This window comes from Alligator sinensis, unplaced genomic scaffold, assembly GCF_000455745.1.
Source record: "Alligator sinensis unplaced genomic scaffold, ASM45574v1 scaffold309_1, whole genome shotgun sequence".
Taxonomy (NCBI): Eukaryota; Metazoa; Chordata; order Crocodylia; family Alligatoridae; genus Alligator; species Alligator sinensis.
In genome coordinates this window covers 1,164,670-1,189,887 of record NW_005842080.1, presented here as the reverse complement: position 1 = coordinate 1,189,887, position 25,218 = coordinate 1,164,670, and the positions used below count along the sequence as shown (strand labels likewise).

At 38.6% G+C, this 25,218-nt stretch overlaps 1 protein-coding gene across 3 annotated transcripts in view; it reads right to left on the bottom strand.

The window, feature by feature from the left end:
* The window catches only part of WAC (WW domain containing adaptor with coiled-coil), a 98,582-nt gene that overhangs the window by 44,650 nt on the left and 28,714 nt on the right, over nt 1–25,218 (bottom strand). For all 3 annotated transcript variants that reach the window (XM_014520044.2, XM_014520046.2, XM_014520047.2), the window contains 4 exons: nt 13,076–13,182; nt 11,955–12,070; nt 11,751–11,863; nt 9,552–9,860 (listed from right to left, as the gene is read on the bottom strand). In XM_014520044.2, the coding sequence (XP_014375530.1) occupies nt 9,552–9,860; nt 11,751–11,863; nt 11,955–12,070; nt 13,076–13,182 (645 nt within the window). The remainder of the gene's footprint in view (nt 1–9,551; nt 9,861–11,750; nt 11,864–11,954; nt 12,071–13,075; nt 13,183–25,218) is intronic.

Here is a 25,218-nt window from a genome sequence, read left to right as displayed (position 1 = left end):
TTCAAATCACTGCTCCAGATCAGGCCAGGGAAAGAATCTGAACCTGGGTTTCTCATACTCTGGGCAAGTATCCACGTAAACTACTGCCACTTCAGTAAAGGCAGGAGTGCCGCCTCCACCTTGGGGTTTTTGGCAAAGAACCTGAACAGTTTGGTTTTTCTTCCAACACAGAACAACTAAACATCAATGATTTTCATAAAAACATCATTCTTATTTTCTAACAATCCCCAAGGTCATAGTTTCTTGAGGCCAAGTTTGATTGTATTTGAGGAACCAACTAAATTTAAATTAAAATGCTTCTCAAAATCTAGCTATTAAATCAACTTAATCACTCTAAACCTTAAGTTCATTAATAGAATTAGATTGATTTTTTATTTATTTATTTTACAAACTGATATTCTAAACTACTATAATGTGATCAATTTTTATAGGCCTATCTTTGGACAGTTTGGGGGCTTTTTTGTCTTGTTTTGTTTTTAACTGCAACTTAATTTAAGAAACTCTATTAGAATAGATCTGCCTTCGTGCAGCCAAGTAGAATAAAAAAAAATCATACTAACATGTTATGTAAGACCCCTCCCAGTCAACTCTGACAGGTATAACAGCACCACTCAACAATGAATAATTCAATTGTGATTGCTAAGCCTGTGTGTTCCTAATCATGGCATTCAGAAATATTCTAATAGCAGCATGCTAAGGCCCAGGAAAAGAATGATTTTACTGAGTTAACAGAACAATACTGACAGACTTAAAAAAGGAAGTCTGAGCTAACGGTAAACATTTTGGGGCAGAAATTATTGTCATCTTTGTATAGCACAACGGTGTCCTTGTCACTGCTTTTTAGGCATTTCAGCAAAACAGCTCACCTAGAAACCCTGGTTATAACAACATCTGAACACCAGGAAAACTTTCATATCCATTTCTCAATTTTATCTGTTAAAGACCTTTAATTCCTACATGTAGGATATCTACAGAAGTACTTTTCCAAGGAAGACGTTACCAGAAAAGACTTTAACAATTTCACAGGTACTGCAAGGGAGTAAGAACAAAAACTGGACAGACAGAAGTGAATAGAATAGTCACAGGAATATTATACAGCTGCTCAATGATGTCATGTCTTAGCTGATCATTTATTAATTTCTTTCATTTAAGTCATTACCACACATTTTATGTATAGTTTATATACAATATAAACTATTGCATAGACTATATATTATATATGCAATAGAATTATTTCTTCCAATTCTATGTACACATTTTTACAATCACAGCATTCAAAAGTAAATACAGCTAGAGGCATATGCGCAAAATAAAAATCCCACTTCAGTAAACACACCAAAAATGTTAAATTTAATTAAAGCTTCAAATACTGTACAAAGACAGTAGTCTAATATGCTACACAAAAGCAAGGAATATAACTGGAATGGACACACGCATACAATTCCCCCAACATTTGGAGATTCTCATATAAAAGAATGCCAGATTCAAGAAAAACACAGTAACTCAATTGCCAGGACTGGGTTTCAAGCAATGCTTATATTTTAAGGGACTTGCTTGTCTTCACTCGACAGTTAACTTGAGTTACTATCACAGCAAAACATTTAAATAGAGTGATTTGATAAGCAGATTAGTAGCTAATTAGTTGCTCCAACTACAGCTGCTGAATCCCTGCTGCACTATCAGCTCAAATCAGCAACACTAACTTCAACTCAGACCCTGACAGGCTAACTAGCTTAAAACATCCAGCTAAATAAAGTTAGGGTTTTGTATGTGAACAGGAACCTGGTTAGGAACAAAACTTTTGGTTTATATCTCAAGATAGCAATGCAGTGAAGACAAACCTTATATTTAATTCTGTATATTCCTAAAACACTTGAAAGTTTTGCAGTGCAAGCATACAAATTACTGAATTCCACAAAACCTAAACAGATACTCTAGCTCCTCTGAGTTCATTCGGAATAAACATATCTATGCAATTACACCAAATAAAAGCTGATTTAGATATTTAATATGAAATGGATGTCAAATCATCCATTACCTGACTGGCAATACAAACACAAAGTTAAACACAGCTACATATGAAAATGTAGTATTCCATCTTGGTGTAAAAGATAAAAATATCTATTTTAAACATCAGCCAAGGAAAAAATAGTTTAAAACACATTTTAGACACATTTCTGGTAATTAACATTTGTAGGTTTTGAGCATGCCCATGTACCCCTATGCTTATGATTATTACAATCTGATTATATGCTCATATTTAATATTATGCAATACCTACTGTCAATGGTCAGCACTGCCCTCTCATTTATGCTGGACTATGCATTGCAAAAGGCTGATATGCTACATGTGTAGTGAGAAGTAGCAGGATTGCTCCCAAATCAAAGTTAAACAGAATATTCCCTATGCAAATATAAAATACAAACAGACTTTTAAGGTAAAGAGAGAGAACAACTAATATTTCCTTTACTACAGTGTCTCTGACAGTCGAATCCGAGTCTTTGACGAGATCATGCAGTAAATCTTCAAGTTAATTTTGTGTGGCTTTGCCCAAACTGAATTATTTTTTTTTACTGCTTTTCTTTAAAATCACTCCATCCTGTTTTGCAGATGTTTACATTATTTAACATTCTTCCTCTAGAAGTCAAAGATGGACTTACAACTAAGGCACTTTCCAAATGTGGAGATCCAAAAAATACTCCCAATAGAACAAATCCTGTAACTATTTCTAATTCAGTTTTGATGTTGTCTAAAATATGTACAAGACATAATAATATGATATAGTAAAAAATATTCACCCTGAATTCATTTAGGATGGTATGCCAATTACCCCATTTGTGAGTAACAACCATCTTAAACTCATAATAAAACCTTTACTCCACGCAAACACTTCTTAAATCATTTATCTGCCTTGATTTTTTAATATAATTTTTAAAAAAACTGCTTGCTTTTTCATCTCTTCTCTGACCTGCTGCTGTACGGTGAAGTAAATGGATAACTTTATTATGGTCTTGACAGTAGGGGGAGTATATTTAAAGGTTAGTTACCAGTCTTCTAGATCTCTACTAGAATTTAAAATTCTATTTACTACATAAAGTCCTTTAAATGTATTGGAGAGGCATGTCAACACTCATAGAATAAACCAAATTTGAGGGGCAAGTACTTAATAGCGTTCCTAATATAAAAATGATCAGATTTGCTGAAAAAAATGATCACACAGTGTCTCCACACTGAGGTAACTTAGTTTCATCATAAAAAGCACACCATTTAAAGTGCTGCAAAAGCATGACTTTCTGGAGGGCGGGCAGGGGAGGGGGAGAGAAGAAAAACCCCAACAGGTCAGATATAAACTCTATTAAATGCGTACAACTAGTTCATTAACAATGCATTCAAATCTGAACTTAAGACTTGAGCAATAAACAAAAATTGCAGTGTGATCATCATGTTAAAGAACACAATTATTCTTAAAATATATTGACAAATTAAACTACAAGCTATGAGGACTGTCATAAAGACTCAGATGAGAATTGGTTAACATGGTGAATTTACTGAGGCATACCTACTTACAGAGGAGCCCTGCTAAGCTCTTGATTGCCAACTGCAGTTCAAGCACAATTAAACGCAATGTTTTTCAACTTCCTTAAAGAAGATTCTGTTGCTATCCCATAAGCACCCTCTCCCAAAAGAGCTTTCTATCACTTAGTGAGCGATCAATTGGAACCAAAAGCTGAATTGCATTGCCCATTACAGCAACTACTGAGTATCTGTAAATGTTTTTAAACATTTGTAGCCTTCTCGACCTTTCAGATGTGCATTATTTACTTATTAGATTTCGTCTCCAATCACACTTCCACTGAGATACTACCTTTGCACTGGATTTTTGACTATGATAGTCAAACTATGTGCATGAAAAAAAATCAATTTTCAGAGCTTATTTTTCAGATATTTTTAAAAAGAAAATGTAAGGATCAACCACTTTTCTTCCAGGGACAGTTTGAAATTGTTTTCCTTAGAATAACGTGGAGAAACAAAAAGCTAGTGTACCTCAAGGCAAATACATTATTAAACAACTAGAAAAAAAAGTTTGCTCCAAGTTAACATATATTTAATGAATAAAAGTACTGCATGACATGAAAAACTAGGCGTGAATAGAAACATCTGAATAGCAAATGAGAAAAGAAGAACTGGACTGACAAAATTACACACACACACAAAAATAAAACGGTGAGTTACTTTATTAGCAAAAAGAGAACTTCTGATGAATATGAAAACCAGTAGTGGAACAGAGCCTTATTGCCTTTAAAAATACTACTAGGAATCCGACTACCGACTATGCCTATGAAATTTAAGTTACCTGTATTACACATTAGTGTTCCTAGCAATGAGGGCATGTATCAGAGTGCACTAATCACAATAGAAACCTGGTAAAACTCATGAATGGGTCTAGGAACTGCAGGAACATACCACTCTAGGGATGCCTTTTAAAGTCAGGGTTTAAACACCAGAGCTCTCTAAAGAACTTAAAATGTTATTACTTCTCCTCAGACTTGCGCCATCTGAGGACAGAGGATTTCACTGATCAAAATAAACAGCATGGAGATTGTCCATTCAAAATGCTTCTGCTAACAATTTTCCTGGCTCATCACTATCAGTCACTAGTCATCCTACGTCCCTCCAGGGGCTTCCACCACAAACTTGTCCTAACCCTCAAACCACTCCATAAGTCAACCCTTACCAATTCTCTTAACCTTCTAGAAGATTGACTTGTCTTTGCCCTAACAATGCAAGATTTTTGCTGCCTCATTTCTCCCAATCACCCACAAGCCTCCTTCTGTGAAACACCCTGGGTGAGGAAAAAAATCCCCAGTTCGGGAAAAAATCCACAAAACGAAGCAACTTCCCTCTCAAATTCACTGCTTCTGTGATGCTTACAGAAAACTGCCACCAAAAATGGTTAGGCAGCTGGCTATTTGTGATTACTACTACCAATTAAGAATTGCACAGTTATAACTTTTGACTTGCAAGAAGCACTCCTATTAATAGGCTGGATGAACATCTGGCCAGGGTCATTTGACCCCAGTACTCTTTCCTGCCATGGCAGGGGGTTGGACTAGATGATCTCTTCAGGTCCCTTCCGACCCTACCAACTATGAAACTATGAAACAGCCAGTTATCATTTGCCATCCCATTCTCTCCCTGGGACAGACCAGCACAATGAGGTTTTAACCCAGTACAGCCTGTGGATGATACCAAAACAAAATCTTTCAAAGCAGAAACTGAGAAACACTCAGTATAAGACACTGGTTGTAAATAAGCTGGTCAAGCACTGCTTTAACACTGGAACAACAGGGATTGTCCAGCCATGCTCAGATTCTCTTAAACAGTCAGCACAATTTCTTTTGCTTTGTTGTCAGATAAGGTTACTGAATAACTCATTCCAAGCACTGATACTGACAATACGAAAATAAAACATGAAGATTAAACATCAGTTCTAAGAACATCAAATCTGAACATTTTGAAAAGCCTGCAATGCCCTCTCAAGCATAACTTTTTCAAACTGCTGTGGGAGGAAGGTAATTTACGGAGAGAGAAACTGCAAATACCAGCCAAAGAAGAACGTGCATTAGCACCTGTAACCAGGAATGTAATAGCTGAGTGCTCCTAAAGGTAGAAAGCATTTCAAATAAGGAAGCATCAGACAGTCCAACTGCCACGGACCAACTGCTAAACTGTCAGTGTTAACTTCACAACCCACATGATGACATTCTTTTAGCAGCTTGTCACATTTTAACAAAATTTAAAAACAAATCAATGCATCAGAGGTAGCAGTGCTATCTGGGGCAGCATTTTACAGATTGACACGCTGTTATAATAACATTCATTTAACAGCTAAATTAGTAATGGGAAAATAGGTGATGTCCTACAGATAAAGCAGCCAAAAAGTAGGAAAAGCAACCCCACACTTTACCTGCATCAAGCACTCACAGTGAGCACAAACAGAAGCAGCAGATTCTGACTGGACCACTCAAATCAAAGGGCAGAGGTCAAAGAGATCCCCGGGAACTCGCCACTACTGCAAGCCATTGAGAGGGCAGAAGGCTACTGCTAACAGCTGAGCTATAGGTCAGCCAAGGATTTTATTCAATCTCCTTGTGGGACTACAACATACCCCTGCAGCAAAAGAGACTGAGCTGAAAAAGTGTTTTGTTTTGGGTTTTTTTTAACCTATTATGCCATAACACAAACTATGAATATACCTTTGCTACTAAAACAGTAATACAAACTTACATGCTGGCATACACCCACCAGCACATTGACTGGAGGTAGAAGTTAATTTAGACCAGACCCATCACACATATTATTGTCATTAAACAGAGCTTTTTTGGCAAGAAGTACTGGCAAAACAACTTTAATTTTTTGAAAAAGGTGGCAGGCACAGCAAGAAAAGTATAGATCAGGAACCAAAACACTGCTCTGCTTTATTACAGTAAAACATGCTATCAAGCTAGTTTCATATTTTCGAAGAGCATTTAAAACTGCTTAAATTGAATTTAAGACAAAACTCTAGGTATTTAGATTTATATGCTGCCTTTAATCCAAAGTACTTTACAAACTGCAAACATATAGTACTAGTTATCTATCTGTTAGGGCTGTGCAAAGCTTCAGTCACTGATTCGATTCAGAGGAGATTTGGCGTAAAACATGCTATCAAGCTAGTTTCATATTTTCGAAGAGCATTTAAAACTGCTTAAATTGAATTTAAGACAAAACTCTAGGTATTTAGATTTATATGCTGCCTTTAATCCAAAGTACTTTACAAACTGCAAACATATAGTACTAGTTATCTATCTGTTAGGGCTGTGCAAAGCTTCAGTCACTGATTCGATTCAGAGGAGATTTGGCCTGATTTGGCAGCCAAATCTCCAAATCCAAAAAGAATCAGGAGACCCATTTCTCTCTCTCTCTCTCAATCGAATTGGAACTCTCTGATTTGATTCGGAGAGATTCAATTATTTGGCCATAGAGACAGCTTTATGTTTTTTCTATGTACCTCGAGGTACCAGGCACGGCTCGTGAACACTGAGATGGTGGGGGGAATGGAGCATCCCACAGGGGGAGGAAGGCAGGTTGCGTGCTCGGCGGCGGACCTAGAAGTGGACCAGAAGTGCTTCCGGGCCCATCGCCAAGTGCACAGGGGACCACCCCCGTGGGATGATCCATCCATCCCACCATCTCAGCGTTCATGAGCCGTGCCTGGTACCTCAAGGTACATAGGAAAAAAAAAAATATATATATATATATATATAAAGCTGTCTATGATCGAATCACCAATTCTCTGAATCAGCATCGAATCTTCAGATTCAGATTTGGCCAAATCGAATCAGGACAGTGATCTGAATCAGGACAGTGATCCAAATCAGGAAATCGAATCACTGTCTCCCGAATAGGGTCGAATCTGAATTGAATGCTGGCTGCTTTGCGCACCCCTACTATCTGTCTGCAAGGGAAAGTAACAGAGGCAAACAATCAGCAAGCATTAAATTAGGGAACTATAAACATGTGGATCCTTGGGGGAATCAAACAATGACAGAAGAAAAGACAAGAACATTACACAGATCTTTTGAAAGGTTAGAACAAAATAAACTGCATGTACTTTATTACCTCAAAAGATTAAACACTGAACTATTTAGCCATTATCCACTGTAGTATTTCAAGCCTGAGAGTTAAACCAGTAAACTATTCCTGTTTTCCTATTTGCCTGAAAATGGCTATTTATAACATTTTAAAATGTTTTCTTTAGAGACATTTTGACCCACATTCTATTGAAGTTCAGGGGTGGTCATTTTTTGCTCATACGATTGTATCATATAAAAAAAATCAGATGAAGTAAGGTAATTAACAACAGTTAGATGCTAATAAGAGTAATAATATTTATGAAATTTCATCTTCATGGACTAAAGAAGAAATTATATGGGAGTACAAATTGACAGACTTGAATGATTATTTTTACAGAATATTTATCAACTATTACAGCAAGTTACCTTAGCTTATGTGGATTTTAAATAAGATCTAAATACAGGTATCAACCACACACAAGTTTCTTCACTAATAATACACAATATATTTAAGTAACAAGTCTCAAAAGAATACAAGATTGAGGATGATGAAGTATATTTACCTTTTAGAATTCTGACCAAATTAGTGGAAAATCATCTGCCTGGTCAACTTAATTGTTAGGAACATAAATGGGTCCTGTGGCCACTTTCTTTTTTATAGCATCTTTTCTCCTCAAAAACTTTCATTAACATTTTGGCTCCATCTCCTTTTTCTACAATAGGTTTATTTTATGCAAGTCACCATTTATTTTGAATATCACTGAAAATTGCTTCATACTATATCGTTTTTTATTTGATGATTAGCTGGTACTGCTTATGCACTAGTAACTGAGACAATTTAGATTATTGGAAAGCAGGAAGGTATCTTCAAAGAGTAGAGAAATATTAGTCCTGAGCTTGTTTGGTATTACTTATAGGTCTACACTCTCCTCATCAACTAAAGCAGTTTACAAACATCTCCAAGAAAACCATTTCTAGAATGATTTAAGAATCTTTCATAGTACTTAAAGCATGCTTCCTATAAGAAACTTTAAATTACTTTCAATAAGTACAGGTCAACAGACTAATTTCCCCAAAGCACTTCTCTGAAACCATTTCATCTTGCACAGAGCCACATTCTGTGAACCATTTTCTCCTATGCTGAGCTGAAATACCATATGGTCATTAGTACCAAGTGTCCCTATTCTTGCATTTTTCAGTAGTTCTTCCTCACTGTAAGTAAATCCAATCATAAAGCCAATTTGTTCTTTCAAAAAATCTAAAACTAGGCCTAGTCAAGATAATGGAGTCCATTCCTTGCTTGGTGCCTCTAAGCTGTTTCTGGAATGCAAATAATACATACTTAACTTGTAGCTGTTTTAATATTGAAGAAGCAATGTATAATTATGCACTGGACAAAATTTAAGAATGTCTATATGATCAAACAAAAGCAACAGCTCATTTGCTTTCCTTAAATATCACAATCAAGTCCCTATGTAGAATTATAGGCAGCTGCAATAGTTTGCCACCAGAATCCCAGAGTCACAGTAGCTGATAGAAACATAGAGGTCCTAGTTGGCTTTGAAACATAAAAGGCTATAGCTATGTTAAAAACCACCATAACTGAAACGTCACAAGTAACAAAAAAGGGATTTTAGGCACTTTTACCAGAGGTCATCTGAAGTAAGAGTTTGTATAATAAGCATATGAATTGTCCAAATGCCAGCCAGAGTTATCAGACCAACAGATTGCAAGGAACATAGGTTGAATAAAAGAAACTACTGTACCCCCCCCCCCCATAACATGACCGAAATAACTGTTTCAAAGCACAAATCAACAAGACAGACTCCCATAAGTTCTAAAAATCACACACTATTTGAATCACAAACTCCAATCATGGGAGGAATGAAAGGTCAGCACATCACTGAGTAGGGTAAAAAAGTTTAAATGACATACCTTTTCTCTCTGTTTTCTGTGAAGGGATGGAAGGTGTGGGTGTAGGCAGTTTTGATAAAGTAGATGCTCCATTGGCATCAAAGGATTTCTTTGGCTGGTGATCAGATTGTAGAGAAAATGGACTAGGAGGAACAGTGCTTGGGGTAGCAGTTGGATGAACCACTGGTTTGATAGGATGTTGTACTGGAGTAGAACTACTGTGAGTCTCTGCTCGTGGCAGTCTGTAGTCTCTGTCATTGTGTCTGCTTGTTTGAGACAAAATATTCTGTGGGAGCATACTACTTGTGTCACTGGAATGCTTGTCTTCCACTTTTGTTCAGGATTCACAAAGTAATATTGCAACAAGAAAAAAAGATTTAAGTTAGAAACTTGTCCAATAAGGCGACTATGATAAATCAGCAGCATACCAATAATTACAGTCGACTGAAACTTATGCAAGTTTTATACATCAACCACTAACACTATGACTAAGAACACATTAGAAGACAAAATATCATTTCTCGGTGACAAAATGAACCCTCCAACATTTGAAAAACTTTGGCTGCTCTCAAGTTCCAATCAAGTTTGTGTTTAGTGACAGACCATACTACAGCGAATGTTCTGGCTCAGGGGTCGACAACCTACAACCCCCAAGACAGACCAGTCCAGGAAGGCACAGCTGATCAGGTGGCATGCAGCTGAACTGAGCCACCTGTTCTCTCCAATCTCTTCTCCACAGCTCCCTTAGGTGCGCTCTGGCCTGCACTTACTGTAGCTATAGAGAAGCCAGGTATTTCTAGCAATGAAACACAGGCAGCTTGAGCACTACAAAAGGTGGAGATTAGTGGCCTGTGGTAATAAAATGCTGTCGACCCCTGTTCTAGTTTAAGATGTTTTTTAAAAAGTTCCTAATAAAATCCAGACCAAAATGTAGTATTTGCATATGTTATATTCAGTCTCAGGGACTAAAGTCAACAGTTCCAATAAAAAATGTTTATATTATACAGTTGTCTTCTATCCACCATGTTTGCCTTGTGTTTAGCTTTTAATGCAAACAAATTTTGATTTTTTTGTTTCCACAAGACCAAGAGGGGATGAAAGGCCAATTTCAAGACACATGGCTACTGGCATACAAAATGTAATAGATTATTTAACATGTGATGCAATGCATGCCATTACACAGTTGTGACTGTGGTACTGTAGAGCATGACTGGCATACATAGAATGCTTTTTTCCTAATTTCTGGTTTCTCATCTATCATGCAGCCCCTCTACCATTAGCAATGTAGCAAACTGGCTGGAAATTCATAAAAAGAAACATTCACTGAAATATTATATTTCTACAATGATTCTTCTTGAAATATGCATATCCTTAAATCAGTATGCTGCTCATCTCTATAAAAATGAGTCAGTGAAAATAGTAAAGGCCTTTTTCCAAACTGCTGATTTTTCAAACAGTGAAAAATAATAAGTGAATGAAGCAAACTGCTAGGGTATTTTTAATTCTTCCAAGTACTGTAAAAGTGTCCATGCCAATTAAATGTATATGCACAAGCAAACATGCAATACCACTAGGTAAAGAAAAATTAGCACTAAAGACCATAAAGCCAATTCAGCTAATATCACACTACAAAAATTAATACAAAAACGTATCAATCCCAGAAGTATGTCAACCATGTCTGAAGATAACATGAATTTAAAAAAAAAGCTATTTTAAAAGTATAGTACAGGACCCTGTGAGGGCTGCAAGTTATTTATAACTCCAAGGGTGAAATCAAGGTTTAAAGGAATCTCTGAGTCCCCCATCTTTAATCTGAGACCATAACATAGATAGTTCTCTCAGTGGTTATCTTGATGGATATGAGAAGCTGGATAAGAAAATATTTTTTGTTACAGAAAAATATTTTATTCAAGCTATGGGGAAAAACACCGCACACTTATTGGCAGGCAATTAAAATGATTGCAAAAATGGAACAGTAATATGATATAAAGAATGAGCAAATGCACCAACTTATGCAGACAGTACTATGATGAGGCAGCAAGATTTCTGGAAATGCCTGAAGCTGAGTTTTCAGCAAGATGGAGCTGAGCCACTTTGCCCCTCTGCTATAAAATGTGCAGATAGGGCAAAAGGATCTCTCTCAATTTGGCAAAGAAAAATACGAAGGAAGTAAATAGTGTTCACAGAGCAAGAATATTTTACTGTAGAAAAACCACATACTTCCACCAGCAAACCCACTAGCAGCTGTCGCCTGCATCACCTCTCTTCTGTAATCCCTATCTTTTGGGAAACTGTTAACTGACATTTTGCTTGCTTCTTTTTGTCTCTGCTCTCTGTAGAAAAGAAACACAAAGGAAAATGAACTAAGATAGTTTCTAGATCAAGTACTTTATTACAAATTAAAGCATATATGCGCACACATACCTTTCAAGCCACTCTTTCGGTTTTTCCCATTGCGAAACTTCTGTTCGGCAGTTGTAATAGTATTTTTTGCCTGAAGAACTGATGTGTTCAGACCAGTCATCTGCAGAATCGAAGGCCTTGAAAACACAAACAGCATTGGAAAAGAGTCTAGTTGCATGAATTCAAATAAACTATATAGATTACAATACATTTGAAGTTATACGGTAAAGGACCTTTTCATTCACATGCACTTCAAAACACAACCAACCTCCCTACAAAAGGGCTCAAATTTAACGCTTTTCCCATTTTGCAGTGCAATACTTTTGCCTCCCGTATAATACTGCAGCAGAGAAATACTACACTACAGCAGCTTCAAAAAATATACGTAGCTTCTTTTATATCACCATCAGTGGTAAAATTACAGCATAAGTAAATCTGGCACAGTATTCATCAGATCACAACAACATTACTGTCTGCCAGAACATTTTCAGGATATCAGCAATTCTGGCTCTTAAACTTCTGTATACTCATAACCTCATCACAATTTGAAATTCAAACCTTTAAGCTTGTTAAATTTTTAGAGATCCCCAATAGATTTAGAAAATATTAATATTTGAAGGATTTATTTATTTCTCCTATATGCCAGAACATGTTTTAGTGAAGACCTGAGTTGCCAAGTACAATGTTCATGGCAACCAGGAAGTTCCTCAAGTTAGCCAGTAAGAGGGTCAGATTGAAGCTCTACTACTGCTAGTAACCCCCCCGCCAAAAACAGAGGTTTGGGAAATTATCAGTTTTATGCTAGGGAAGCAAAACAGAGTAAAATCCCTGCCCAAACTATATTTAAAAACAGGTCTCTCTCAATAGCAGTATTTCTTTTTATCAAACTTATCAAATGTCTACATTGCAAGGCAGGTGAATCTGAAAATTCTAAATACAATCAGCTACACCAAAACATATTTTGCAACGTATGTAAATAATTTGTAATTCTCTTCCATCTACGATTATGATCACTTTGCAGGCCCTACTAATTCAATAAAATTTGCAAAAGTGCACCTCTGATGATTTAATCTAAAGTACTGAAAATAATGCTTGTATAAAACTACATAAGGCAAGTTTGAATACTTATAAAAAATACTTACTGCATCTGAAGTTTTGCTTGGATTATTGCTAGGATTAGAAGAATGTGAATTTGAGCTATGAAGAGCACTGTGGTTATGTGAATTTTCTTGTGGAGAGTAACTGGTCCCTAAAAACAGAGAAAAGGTCACTGTAAATACCTCATGCAAATTAAGCATACTTGTATTGAAAATATCAGTGTTTAATTTAAAAAAAAAAAACTAATACTTAATCTCAGTCTTCCTTCATGCTGGTATAGTAGGAACACTTTGCTGCAGATTTTGAGCAAGTGAAAGTTTGAAGACTTGTGCAATTTTCATTTACAAACAAGGCAAAAATATCTCCCATATTCTTTTATGGTTACATTATTAATAGAGAATTTGCACATAACATGCAATTCAAATATCTGAGGTTTCTCCAGCACAAATGTAGGCCAGGTATACACTACAGACTTGCCAGGATAGCTATGTCAAGGAGAGAGAGGGAGAGAATCCTTACGTGACATAGTTGTCACTAGAGAAAGAGAAATTTTCCCCAATATAGCACTTTTGCTTGTTTTACTATACAGGAGCAAAGTGTTACTTGGCTGACAGCTACATCCATGCCAGGAGATCTGTATATGAATATTCCTGTATCAGTGTTCCTAAACAAGGCCTAAATTTAGGGACTTTAACCAGATTGCAGCAATAATCTAAGTAGACCACAAAATCAAGAGATATCAACTGATTTAAGTCTAGAATTAATTTACATTTTTCCATCTATTTTGATCGAGCAGGGCTATTTTAGATCATTTTGCCAAGTATAAGGAAAGGGAAAAGCCAAGATCAGTATTCGGTGGAGCAATATAATACAAAAATATACTTAAAAGTGAAGGAAAAATCTTGCTGCTCAGTTTACAACTAATTTTAGTTTTCCTACTTGCCATCTCTACAATTTGAGTCCAAAATCTGAAAATAAAGAATAGTCCTTTTCTAACTGTACTTCATAACTAAAAGATTACAACAGTAAAGGTACTGCAGACGACTGAGCCTCTCAATTATTTAATCCTATTTCCCCCCCCAAAATGGTGCACAAAAAAAGGGGGAGGGCTTGGGGTGGGGTGAAAAAAAATTAAAAAAAATAATCAAGCGATATCATCAACACCAATAAAACAGGAAGATATGGAAAGACTAGATATTAAGGTGCGTAGGAAAGGACAGATGGGTAATGTAGGAAGAGACCAGGTAGCTGACAGATATAAGTATTTCAATAAAGGAGTGTTAAAAATGTGGATTGCTTGGTGACTGTTGTATTAAGGGGGTCATTTTAGAAAGCTGAACCGAGTGAAGGTGAGCAGACTGAGAGCCAAGGGATAGGATAAATATTAACATGGAAGCTGAAGAATGAAGTATAAGGGTGTGACAATATCATGAGCCTTTCTGACCAGGGCTGGAATAAGTCCAAATAATAACAACAGAAGCAGGGATTGAAAGACAGGCAAGAAAGATCTGTCTATGCAGTAATGACACAAAGTGAGAGAGAAGCCAGATGATGTGCTGTTGAAATGAAGAGTGCTGGAAGGGAGGAACTGGAAGAGTTTGGAAGCAGCAGAAGTAATCTAATGTCTCTTCTACTGTCTCCGTTATGAACAGTACTTTAGGGAAGTAGAAACAGAAGTTATCCTCAGGCATGGGCATCACTAGCAAAAATGAACTATCAGCTACCTGGAAAGGAAAGAGGAACAGCCCTTGGGGGGCAAATGTCTACATTAAGCAGGGAAAAAGGGAACTGAGCAAAACATGCGAGGACAGCAGAGGGAAAGGGAATCCAGGCACTTCCATACAACTGCAAATGGAGAAAAAAAAAAGCAATGGTCATCCAGGCACTAAATGCAAAAGGGATGATCACGCAAAAATAAATAAATAAATAAAAATCTTACGACTATTTCTAAGTACTTCTTTACAGCTCCCAAAAGGGTAGTGAAGGATCAGGAATTCAGCGAAAAAGGAAGACCTGCACAGTCTATCATACTGAACGTGGAGAAGCTGCCTTCTTGCAACCCATACTTGAAGACTCAATTCTTAAAGAGATATTTCCAGAACCGCCCACCCTAGCCTTTAAACAAGCACCGAACCTCACCAATCTCATTACCAGAATCAAACTTCCTATGACCCAAACCACACCAAATGGATACAGCCCATGTCAAGACAAAACATGTCAAACCTGCCAACACATCTCCACCACTCCCACAATAACTACATCCCATAACTGATCCATCAACATTCCTAGATCTTACACCTGCACCTCTAGAAATGCTATACATCTCATCCAGTGTACCAAATGCCCTTAAGGAAAATATGTAGGAGAAACCAAATAACAAGTATGTACCAGAATGAATGCACACTGAAAACCCACCAAAGACAAAAATATTCAATTACATGTGGGTACCCACCTCTCGTAAGACAAACCCTCTCCAATCTCACAGTTCTAATCCTCAAAGGAAACTTACAAAACATCTTTTGTAGATGAGCCTATGAACTTCACTTCATAAATCTACTGAATACAAAAAATCATGGATTTGGCATAGACACTGGATTTCTGACACACTACAACCTGCCTGACATCTGACACACCAGGTAACCTGTCTCAAGCTAACCACTTGCATTCCTTCATACAATTCCTTCCCTCCCTCCCCCCCAGTCTCATCTCTACCCATCGTCTTCCAAACTTCCACTCATTAGCATTTTCACAGGCTTTTACACACACACACACACTCTCTCTCTCTCTCTCTCTCTCTTTAGCTTCTTTTCTACCTTGGAGAACACAACAGCAGCAGAATCTTCCAATGTCTGAAGAAGGGTGTTTGTGCCCAAAAGCTTGCAAATAATTTTTCCAACTATTTCGTTGGTATAATAAAAGATATCACATCTACCCAAAGAACCCTGCCTGCCTCAACACTACTCTCTACTTACAGGTCAAGCCCATTACCCTTAGTGACCAACTCAGTCATACCCAAGTTTAACCACAAATCAGGGTGAAACCAGAATTCCACAAATCTAATAGAAAAGCTATAACTTTGAAATTTACTAACATGCTGAACACACTTACAACATAACACACCATGGAAGCCCTTTCCATAGACTGGAACTTAAATCACTTATAAACATACTAGCATTGCCAATTTAAGGAAATGCAATTTAGTGTTCTATTGCCCAGAATATCTTGTTCCCAAATGGTATTCCTGTTCTAAAAATCAATGCAAGAGGTATGCTAATTATACAAAATCTTTTGTACAGCATTCTTTGCAAACAATTGCATAAAAGTTCTCATATGTACTAAAATTATTTTTTGCCTTCAATAAACACTTTAAATGTCTTAAGGCTTTTCATTTCCTGTAAACCGAAATATTTTATTTATAAGATTCTACTTGATTTTCTTATTTTTTCTTCCCATTTTATGCTAGATATGTTCACATAAAACATGCTTTGTTCCCACTCTTGATTTAACACAGAGGCAAAGTTCCTCATCTCAGCAAAATCATGCTAACATTGACTAGACCTTTTTCATATACTTTCACATACTGAGAAAAAGCAGTCTTTAAACACTCATGAACACTAAATCCCAAAGTCCAACAGTATTAACTGCCTGTGCTACATTCTTATCAACACCAGAAAGCTACACAATGCTTTGCAAATGATATTTACAGTCGATATTTAATAAGCTCAATTTTCTGAGCACTTTCTATTAAGGAAAAGGAAGCGTCTGATGTCTAACAGTTAAGGCTGAACAGAACTATTGTAAAAAAAAAAAAAAAAAAAAAAAAAAAATCTCGAAGTGCTCTAAAATCTACATGCATGCTCAGATTGACCAAAAACCCCAGGCCAAATAGGAGCTTGTGGTATAGCCCTATCAATTTGGTTTAATGATTCCCACAGTATATTTCTCCCAGGGTGACTTTTCAGAATTTAGGCCCCCTCTACACACAAGTATTGTGCAATTAGCAGGTTAATTCCATAATCAACTGAACAAGCTACACATGCAAAGCACCTGTCACATAAAAAGGTCCAACCTGCTATAAAGTTAGATCTCAAAAATGTGTATTGACTTTATAGATGGTTAGTACCCCAGCTTTAATCTACACATGTAGCAGGGTCTCCCCTGCAGCTGGGAGCCCTGTCAGCTGATGGGGCTCCGAGACACAGTGGTGCACCATCCCGGCACGGTGGGGGGGGGGGGGGAACAGGGGGGGGGGGGGGAGGGAACAGCAGACAGACACTGAGGGGACTCTCAGCCCTGGCAGCTGCAGATGCTGGGTCCCAGCAGCCTCAATCTCCCAGCCCCGGGGGCTTCACACACTCCAAAATCTGGGAAACTGCAGCAGCTGTGGTCGCCTAACCCTGGGGGCTTCACGCACACCCGTGGCTGGGAGGCTGCAGCAGATGCCTTTCTCCTGGGAGAGCAAACGTCTGTACATGTTCTCTTCTGAGAGAAGCACAATGCACCAGCATCCCAGGGTGCTTTGCTCCCTTTCCCTTAGGAGATTCTGCTTCTCTAGCCAAATCAACACATTGTGTTGCAGGAAGACATATGGAACATGCAGGAGCCTATGGAACATGACAAGATGCATCCACAAGGGCCCCCTGGCTATGGAGCGTCAGCACTGCAAACTCTCTGCTCTCAAAAGGCTCGAAATTAAAAGGTCTGCTCAAGGCCCAAGGGAGGTTTTCCACCAGGAGAACAGGCCTGGGAGAATTCTCCCAGGTCATGTGAATGCATGTATGCAGCCTAAGGCAGAAATCCCAAAATACAGGTGGTTTATGTAACACTATTTCTACTCCTTGCATTTTGTTTTACTGTACAAGATTCCTGCCTTTTGGTTAATGTCTACATCCTGGAAAGATACAAGGGTCTTTTGATAAGGCAAGCTCACAAATAGCAAATGGATCATTTGTTTTGTTTTTGTTAACTAACAGCATTTCAAGCTACAAAATTGAACTGAACATTCTTAAAATGCTTAATAATTAATAGAAATCTATCCCACAACCAATCCTGAGCTTCCTTGCCCTTCAGTTTCACTTTTCAAATGGTAGATTATGTAATATCTGCTTCTTTCCCCTACCTCAAATGCTATGCCTTCTACTGTCAACTAAAGGAAAACATTCAACATTTCTCCAGATACACTGGGTCCTTTGGCTGGTTAGAACAGAGTTTAATCATTTTTGGTTAGGTGAACTGTTCATTCAAAAAGGAACTCAAACCTTTTCTCAACATGTCTATAAAAACATCCACCCCATATAAGCCTCAAAAAATTACTTTTAATCAACACGTTCAAAGAGTATCACTAGAATATGAAATTCATAGTTCAACTGCTACAATAGGAACACTAGGTAACACAACATTCTTACTGTAAATTAAAATGATCTCCAAAAGACTTTTCCAGTTAAGTGTTCCTTTGGAGGGGTGGGGAAAGGATTATTAAATACAATTAAATAATGTATTTTTCTTACGTACACAACACAATCTCTCTTCCAAAAATCAGTAGCTGGAAACTGAAGTATGTATTATATGTGAAAAATACAGTAAGAGGAATTTCTGCTGCTTACCAAGGAAAAGCAAAAATAAATTTTGCATGCGACCCACAATGAGCAGGCTCAACTCCCTAGCTACTGCTACTAAGTTATACTTAGTACAAGGAAAGGTCTTAAAAATTTAACTCAAAGCACATAAAACAATGGTTTAAAAACACATCTCTGCAACATCAAAAAGAGGAATTTAACGTGTACCACACATGCCTGACTAATCTAGTCTCTTTATGACCAGGTTACAAAACACCTGGATGCAGGAACAGGGGCAGACATTGTTTACTTAGACTTCAGGAAGGCCTTCGATACGGTATCCCACCCCATACTGGTGAACAAATTAAGAGGCTGTGACTTGGATGACTACACAGTCCGGTGGGTGGCAAATTGGCTAGAGGGTCGTACCCAGAGAGTGATGGTGGATGGGAGGGTATCGACCTGGAAGGGTGTGGGCAGTGGGGTCCCGCAGGGCTCGGTCCTTGGACCAATACTCTTTAATGTCTTCATCAGTGACTTGGACGAGGGAGTGAAGCGTACTCTGTCCAAGCTTGCAGATGATACAAAATGTGGGGAGAAGTGGACACACCAGAGGGCAGGGAACAACTACAGGCAGACCTGGACAGGTTGGACAAATGGGCCGAAAACAATAGAATGCAATTTAACAAGGAGAAATGCAAAGTGCTGCACCTAGGGAGGAAAAATGTCCAGCACACCTACTGCCTAGGAAATGACCTGCTCTGTAGCATGGAAGCGGAAAAGGATCCGAGTCCTAGAGAACTCCAAGATGAACATGAGTCATCAGTGTGACGAAGTCATCAGCAAAGCTAACGGCACTTTATCATACATCAGCAGATGCATGACAAACAGAACCAAGGAGGTGATACTTCCCCTCTATTGGGCACTGGTCAGACCGCAGTTGGAATACTGCGTCCAGTTTTGGGCGCCGCACTTCAAGAGGGATGTGGATAACCTGGAGAGGGTCCAGAGAAGGGCCACTCGTATGGTTAAGGGCTTATAGGCCAGGCCCTACGAAGAGAGACTAGGGCACCTGGACCTCTTCAGCCTCCGCAAGAAAAGGTTGAGAGGCGACCTTGTGGCTGCCTCTAAATTCATCATGGGGGCGCAGAAGGGAATTGGTGAGGCTCTACTCACCAAAGCGCCCCTGGGGGTCACAAGAAATAATGGCCATAACCTAGCAGAGAGCAGATTTAGACTGGACATTAGGAAGAACTTCACAGTTAGAGCGGCCAAAATCTGAAATGGGCTCCCAAGGGAGGTAGTGCTCTCCCCTACCCTGGGGGTCTTCAAGAGAAGGTTAGATAGGCATCTGGCTGGGGTCATCTGAACCCAGCACTCTTTGCTGTCTATGCAGCGGGTCGGATTCGATGATCTACTGAGGTCCCTTCCGGCCCTAACATCTATGAAACTATGATTAAATTATTCAAAGTTACTTCCTCTGTAAGTTACTAAAATGTTCATTTAATTTAAATTAAATCATAATTTACTACATTTAATGTCTTTGTTTTATACAGGTTCAAGGATGATCAATAAATTCAAAATCAAAGAAAAAATACTTTAAAAGTTAACACAGGGCTTTCTATTAATTACTCTGAGTTTGAACAAAAAACTGAACAAAACACAACCAACCAAGGCAAAACCTCAAGTACATATAGCCTAATGCATATGCTATGTCTATTCATTTATCTGCAGGTAGGAATGTCAACCTCACCATCTTTCCTCACTAGTTCCTTCACCACCATGCCAAATAAAGTTTAAAGTTCTAGTAAAATAGTTCCCCCAGAAGAGCAGAAGTGCAGCCGCAGCGCAGCACGCACGTGGCCAGGAGCGCAGCCCAGCAGTGTGGAGAGCAGCGGGGTCCGGCTTGTAAGTCTGTTGTCAGGGAAGGGGCAGATCGAGGCCCCAGAAGTGGGGTAGGAAGTAAGCCTGGGGCAGGGGCTGCCCAGCTGGGGCAGGACACAAGACTGAGCCACATGCGGGGCAGGGGGGGCGCGCTATGGCAAATTCTGGAGTGGCTACAGGCCCTCCTATAGCCCCCCCCGCTCCTCCCGAGCCACCACCTGCCCCGAGCGCAGCCCAGAGCAGCCCCAAACCCAACCCACAGCAGCAGCCTGCCCCCCCATGCCCTCCCAGGGTGCATGCAGCAGTGGGAGACCCCCCTGCACAAGCCACTTGCAGCTCCATCCTGCACTCCACCCTGGCTGTGCAGTGCCTGCCCCTGACCTAGCCCCACTCCCTCCCTCACCTTGGGGGGCCTCAATCTGCACCCCCCCTTAAAAACAAGGAAAAATATAAAGGGGTACATGAGCTGAAACTGAGACGGAAGGGGCACACTTGTTAAAAAAAAGGTTGAAAACCTCTGATATACAGTATACTGGAATAGATGGATCTGGAGCCTGAGCCTGTCGGACTTCTCTTCAATTCTTAAAATTAAATTATAAAAGCACAAAGCATCTTTGTAGTTTAATTACAATAAAATATCTTAGAATCTTACCTAATACTGAAAGTCTGCACTGTAAAATTACCCTTTGCCCTACAGTCAAACAAAAAATTTCTGAGTTGTGAACAGCTCTATTTTCAATGGACTATTAAATCCTTAAGAGTCACAGAGACACACGCTCCAAAACATTATTAACTGTTTTAGGAATAAGCAAGCCTCTCCTGTGCCTGTGCCACGAAAGCTGCCAGCAAAGGTGAGTTTGTTAAAATAACACCAGTGACAACATATAATCATACACAGACTTGCCTGTATTTTAAAACTAAAATTATGTTGGCTTTAGAAATAGCCAAGCAGAGTAAAACGTTTACTAACTGTGTAAAGCAAGGTAATAAATTAGTCATTTTAATAATGCTGACTCATGCAATGTTTAAAAGTTTATTTTAAGCACTGACTATAAATCACCAGAAGATATTATTTCACCCTCACTGGAAAGAATCTCACAGTAACCATAGGGGGAAAAAAAAAAAACAAAACAAAAAACCCCACCTAAAATGCTATATTTACTTACATATGAATAGTCACACTTACAGTGCCTCAAAATTTTGAAAAAATAAATTATATACGTAGTTCCTACATCCAACTTTCTAAAGAAACATTCAAAAGGCAAAGAAGAATAGATCAAAACCATATAGGAAATGCAAAACCACATGGTACAATAGATCTGCTCCACATTCCATCTCATCTGTGAGATCAAGCAAGACGAGGAAGTACAGATGGATAGTCAAATATAGAATTATTAGGAGTAAGTTAAAGTCCTGTTACTTCCTCAGGCTTGCTCTTGGGTGCAAGTAATGTCTGTTATTTCTCTCCCCTCTTTCACCCCCTTATTGTGAACACCAACAGGATTTTTGTTCCTAAAAAAAACTTAATGTAGTCATTATGGTCTTTCCTACCGCCTTTTACATAAACTTTGTATTTCAGTGCTGGGTCTCATTTTCTGAAACACTAAACTAGATGTCTTTTAACTTATATTTAAGAGAATAATTCCATGTTATTTTCCTTCTATATTAGGACTGCTGGCAGCTGACACCACTAGCAGAGCAGGTGTAGGCACCACCATAGAAAACCTCTCTGTCCCTCTTTCTATTCTGTTCTACTTGATCCACTGTAGTGAAGAGATCATTAGATAGGGAACAATGAGTTTCAATACACATATTGCACTGAATCCACTTGGACTGTTGGATCCCTTCTAAATGAGCCCCTGAACGTTTTGCCCTTTCCCCAATAAAAATCTGGAGAAAGACTGAGGACTGAAATACATCTGTAGCTGCATTCAAGTACTAGCCTGAGGCAGGAGGGTGGCTCAGCTCCAATTTCAGCCAAGGCTCAGGGCTCCAGTCAGAGCTGAGTTGCTGCCTTGGGCTGGGATGGCTGGCTTGGTAGGGAAGGGGAATTTGTGGCCAAGGAAGCATGGGGGAGATTATGCAGCCTGCCCTCCCCACAGGTGGCCCTCCCTTCCTTATCTCTGCTCTGGCTCAAATCCCTCCAGCCCTGATCAGGCCCTACTGCTGAGTGCCCTGGACCTGGAACAGAACTGCAAGAAGCAGGGGTCAGGCACAAGGGTCAAGGGGGAGGGGGAGGGAGTTAGAAAGCATGCACAAGCATGGGGGACAGGCCCAGACACAGGTGGCAACAGGCCCCACAGCAGAGGAATGCCAAAAAGGCAGTGAAGTCACAGAAGGGAGGGGCAAAGGTCTGGCACCCTGCCACTGCTTTCCTTGCCACAATAGCTAGAGGGGACAAATGTAAGATGATCACCCCCAATAATTAGTTTCTGTTCATGAAAATTATAAGTGTGAAACATTTGTTTGGACATATTACATATAACAAGTGAAAAAATGTTTACTCCTAATCCAAGTATTAATCTTCAGTTTACTGAGGCTCAGAAGGTGGAGGGAGCCTAATGATACAAGGATACACACCAAGACTCACGATTTTACAAGAGTTTTGCTTCTACAATTAAGCGTGAAAGAGCTAATTTAGTTTGATCACCACTTGAATACCATATTTACTCAAAAACAAGATGAGTTGTCCTGTCCCTGTCCCATCGTCCCCCCATATTCAACAGGGGGAGGGGGCTTCTCTTGGATTCAACCATTAGCCTGAGACTAGTTAAAGCCAGAGCTACAACTCCCCTGGGCGCAGCTCCCATGGCAGGAGAGGGGGCACACGGTGGGGGAGAATGTGAGGGAGCACCAGGGGACTGTGCAGAGGAGCCAGAGCCAGTCACCACACAAAGTAAGTGGTAGGAGGAGGAGCAGGCAGCGGGAGAAGGGAGGCAAGGAGTGTGGGAAGGGCAAGTGTAGGGTCAGGCCACCTACACCTCCCACCACTGCTTTCTCACCGCAGCAGTAGGGCAGATAAGTTTAAGATGACCCTCCAGTGCTCTATACCTGGAAAATTATAAATCTCTCTTTACAACTTATAAATATCTCTTTATAATTTTCCATGTATAAAATCTCACCCCTTGAGTTCAAAGTCATCTTATATTTGGGTAACTAGCTATAATGCGGAACACAATCAAAGAATGACAATCACTGTAGCACAGTCTTCTGGAGTCTCTGCAGATCTCTTTTGTGCCACAACTTGAACTAAACTAATTAGAAGCTTTAAACAATGCCAGGTTTAAGACTAAAGTAGGTATTAAAACTAGTCTTGTATCCAGAAACAACATGGTTCTCAATAAAACAGAAAAGAATGCCTATAAACATTCAAGTGTGTAAAACAGCACTTTAAAATACTGGGCTACTTCAATTCTAAAAGCTTTCTTCTAAACAAAAAGAAACTCAACTTTCAAGAAAGCCACAGTAAGACTTCAGAGGGAGAACTGAAATAAGTTTGCTTTTCAATTACCAAAGTAATATTTTAAATTAAAAAAGAAAGAAAGAAAAGATTAATTACTAGGTGAATTCCATAACGCACTTCTAGAGGAAAAAATTAATGTTTCCATTTCTCTTATGTAATCATCTGATTCCACTCACATGCAGGAGCAGACAGAAAAGCTAGATTAATTCTAAAATCTACAGCTTTTACACAAGTTAAAAAACTTTCCTGATAAAGAAAAGAAAATATAAAGATGTTTCTCCTACAGAATCAGCACAAGTTGTGCTGTATCTCTTGGAATTCAAACTATGTCACTGGTATCAAATTTCTACCTCTTGGGGGGTCTTCTGAAATCAACACAACAGTCTTGACTGACAGTGTTAAGTGCAAGCTCTAATCAACTACTAATTAATATTGCATGAGTCACAAATGCTTATTAAGAGCTACAAAATGCATTTCGTATTTCAGCTAACTCCTTATGTAGTGTGATATTTGTCTAAGGATTCAAATCTAAAAAAGGCGTTAGTTGTTATTTTAGGTAGGATATAGAATTATATTATATTACCATTAAACATTTATTTTTACTAATACAAAGCAAAAAAATCCTTTTCTCCCTGTTCTTTCCTTAAAGAACTCCACTATTTTAGAAATGCTGGATCTCTCTTCTCCTAAAACAAAAAGTAATCTAGTAAGTCATACTACTACTTTTAATGCTATTTGTAAAGGCATACAAAATTTACATGTGAAATTTTTAATTTCAGAAATAAGGAAAAAAGTGTAACAACTGTAGTTGAGACATTTCAGAAAGAAAATAAATATATCTAAGGAGGAGACATAGTACACTGCCATGCTAACTGAATTATGAACTTTCTTTTTGGTGGGATTTACTTGCAAGTCCCAACAAGTTTACAGAATTCATAAAATTGTGCTTTATTATAATTTTAAAACAAAAATAGTTTTAAAATTCCCAAATTAAATAATACTACTATATCTAGTGTGAAATTTGAGAGGAAGAATGATGTCTGGAGAGAAATTCTCACTACTACTTTCTAAATTTTCATCAAGTATTTTTGTTCACCAAGTCTCTTTCATATTCAGGATAACAGATGGCATCCAATGCTAGTAACTCACTCCAACATGAACACCTCTGAGTTGCCCACTATAAGAAAAATTAACTAGAAACATTCCATTATAATCAACTTTACTGATGAGAGCATCACAGATAAAAGACTTCAATGCAGAAGAGGGTTATTATTAACTCTCCAGC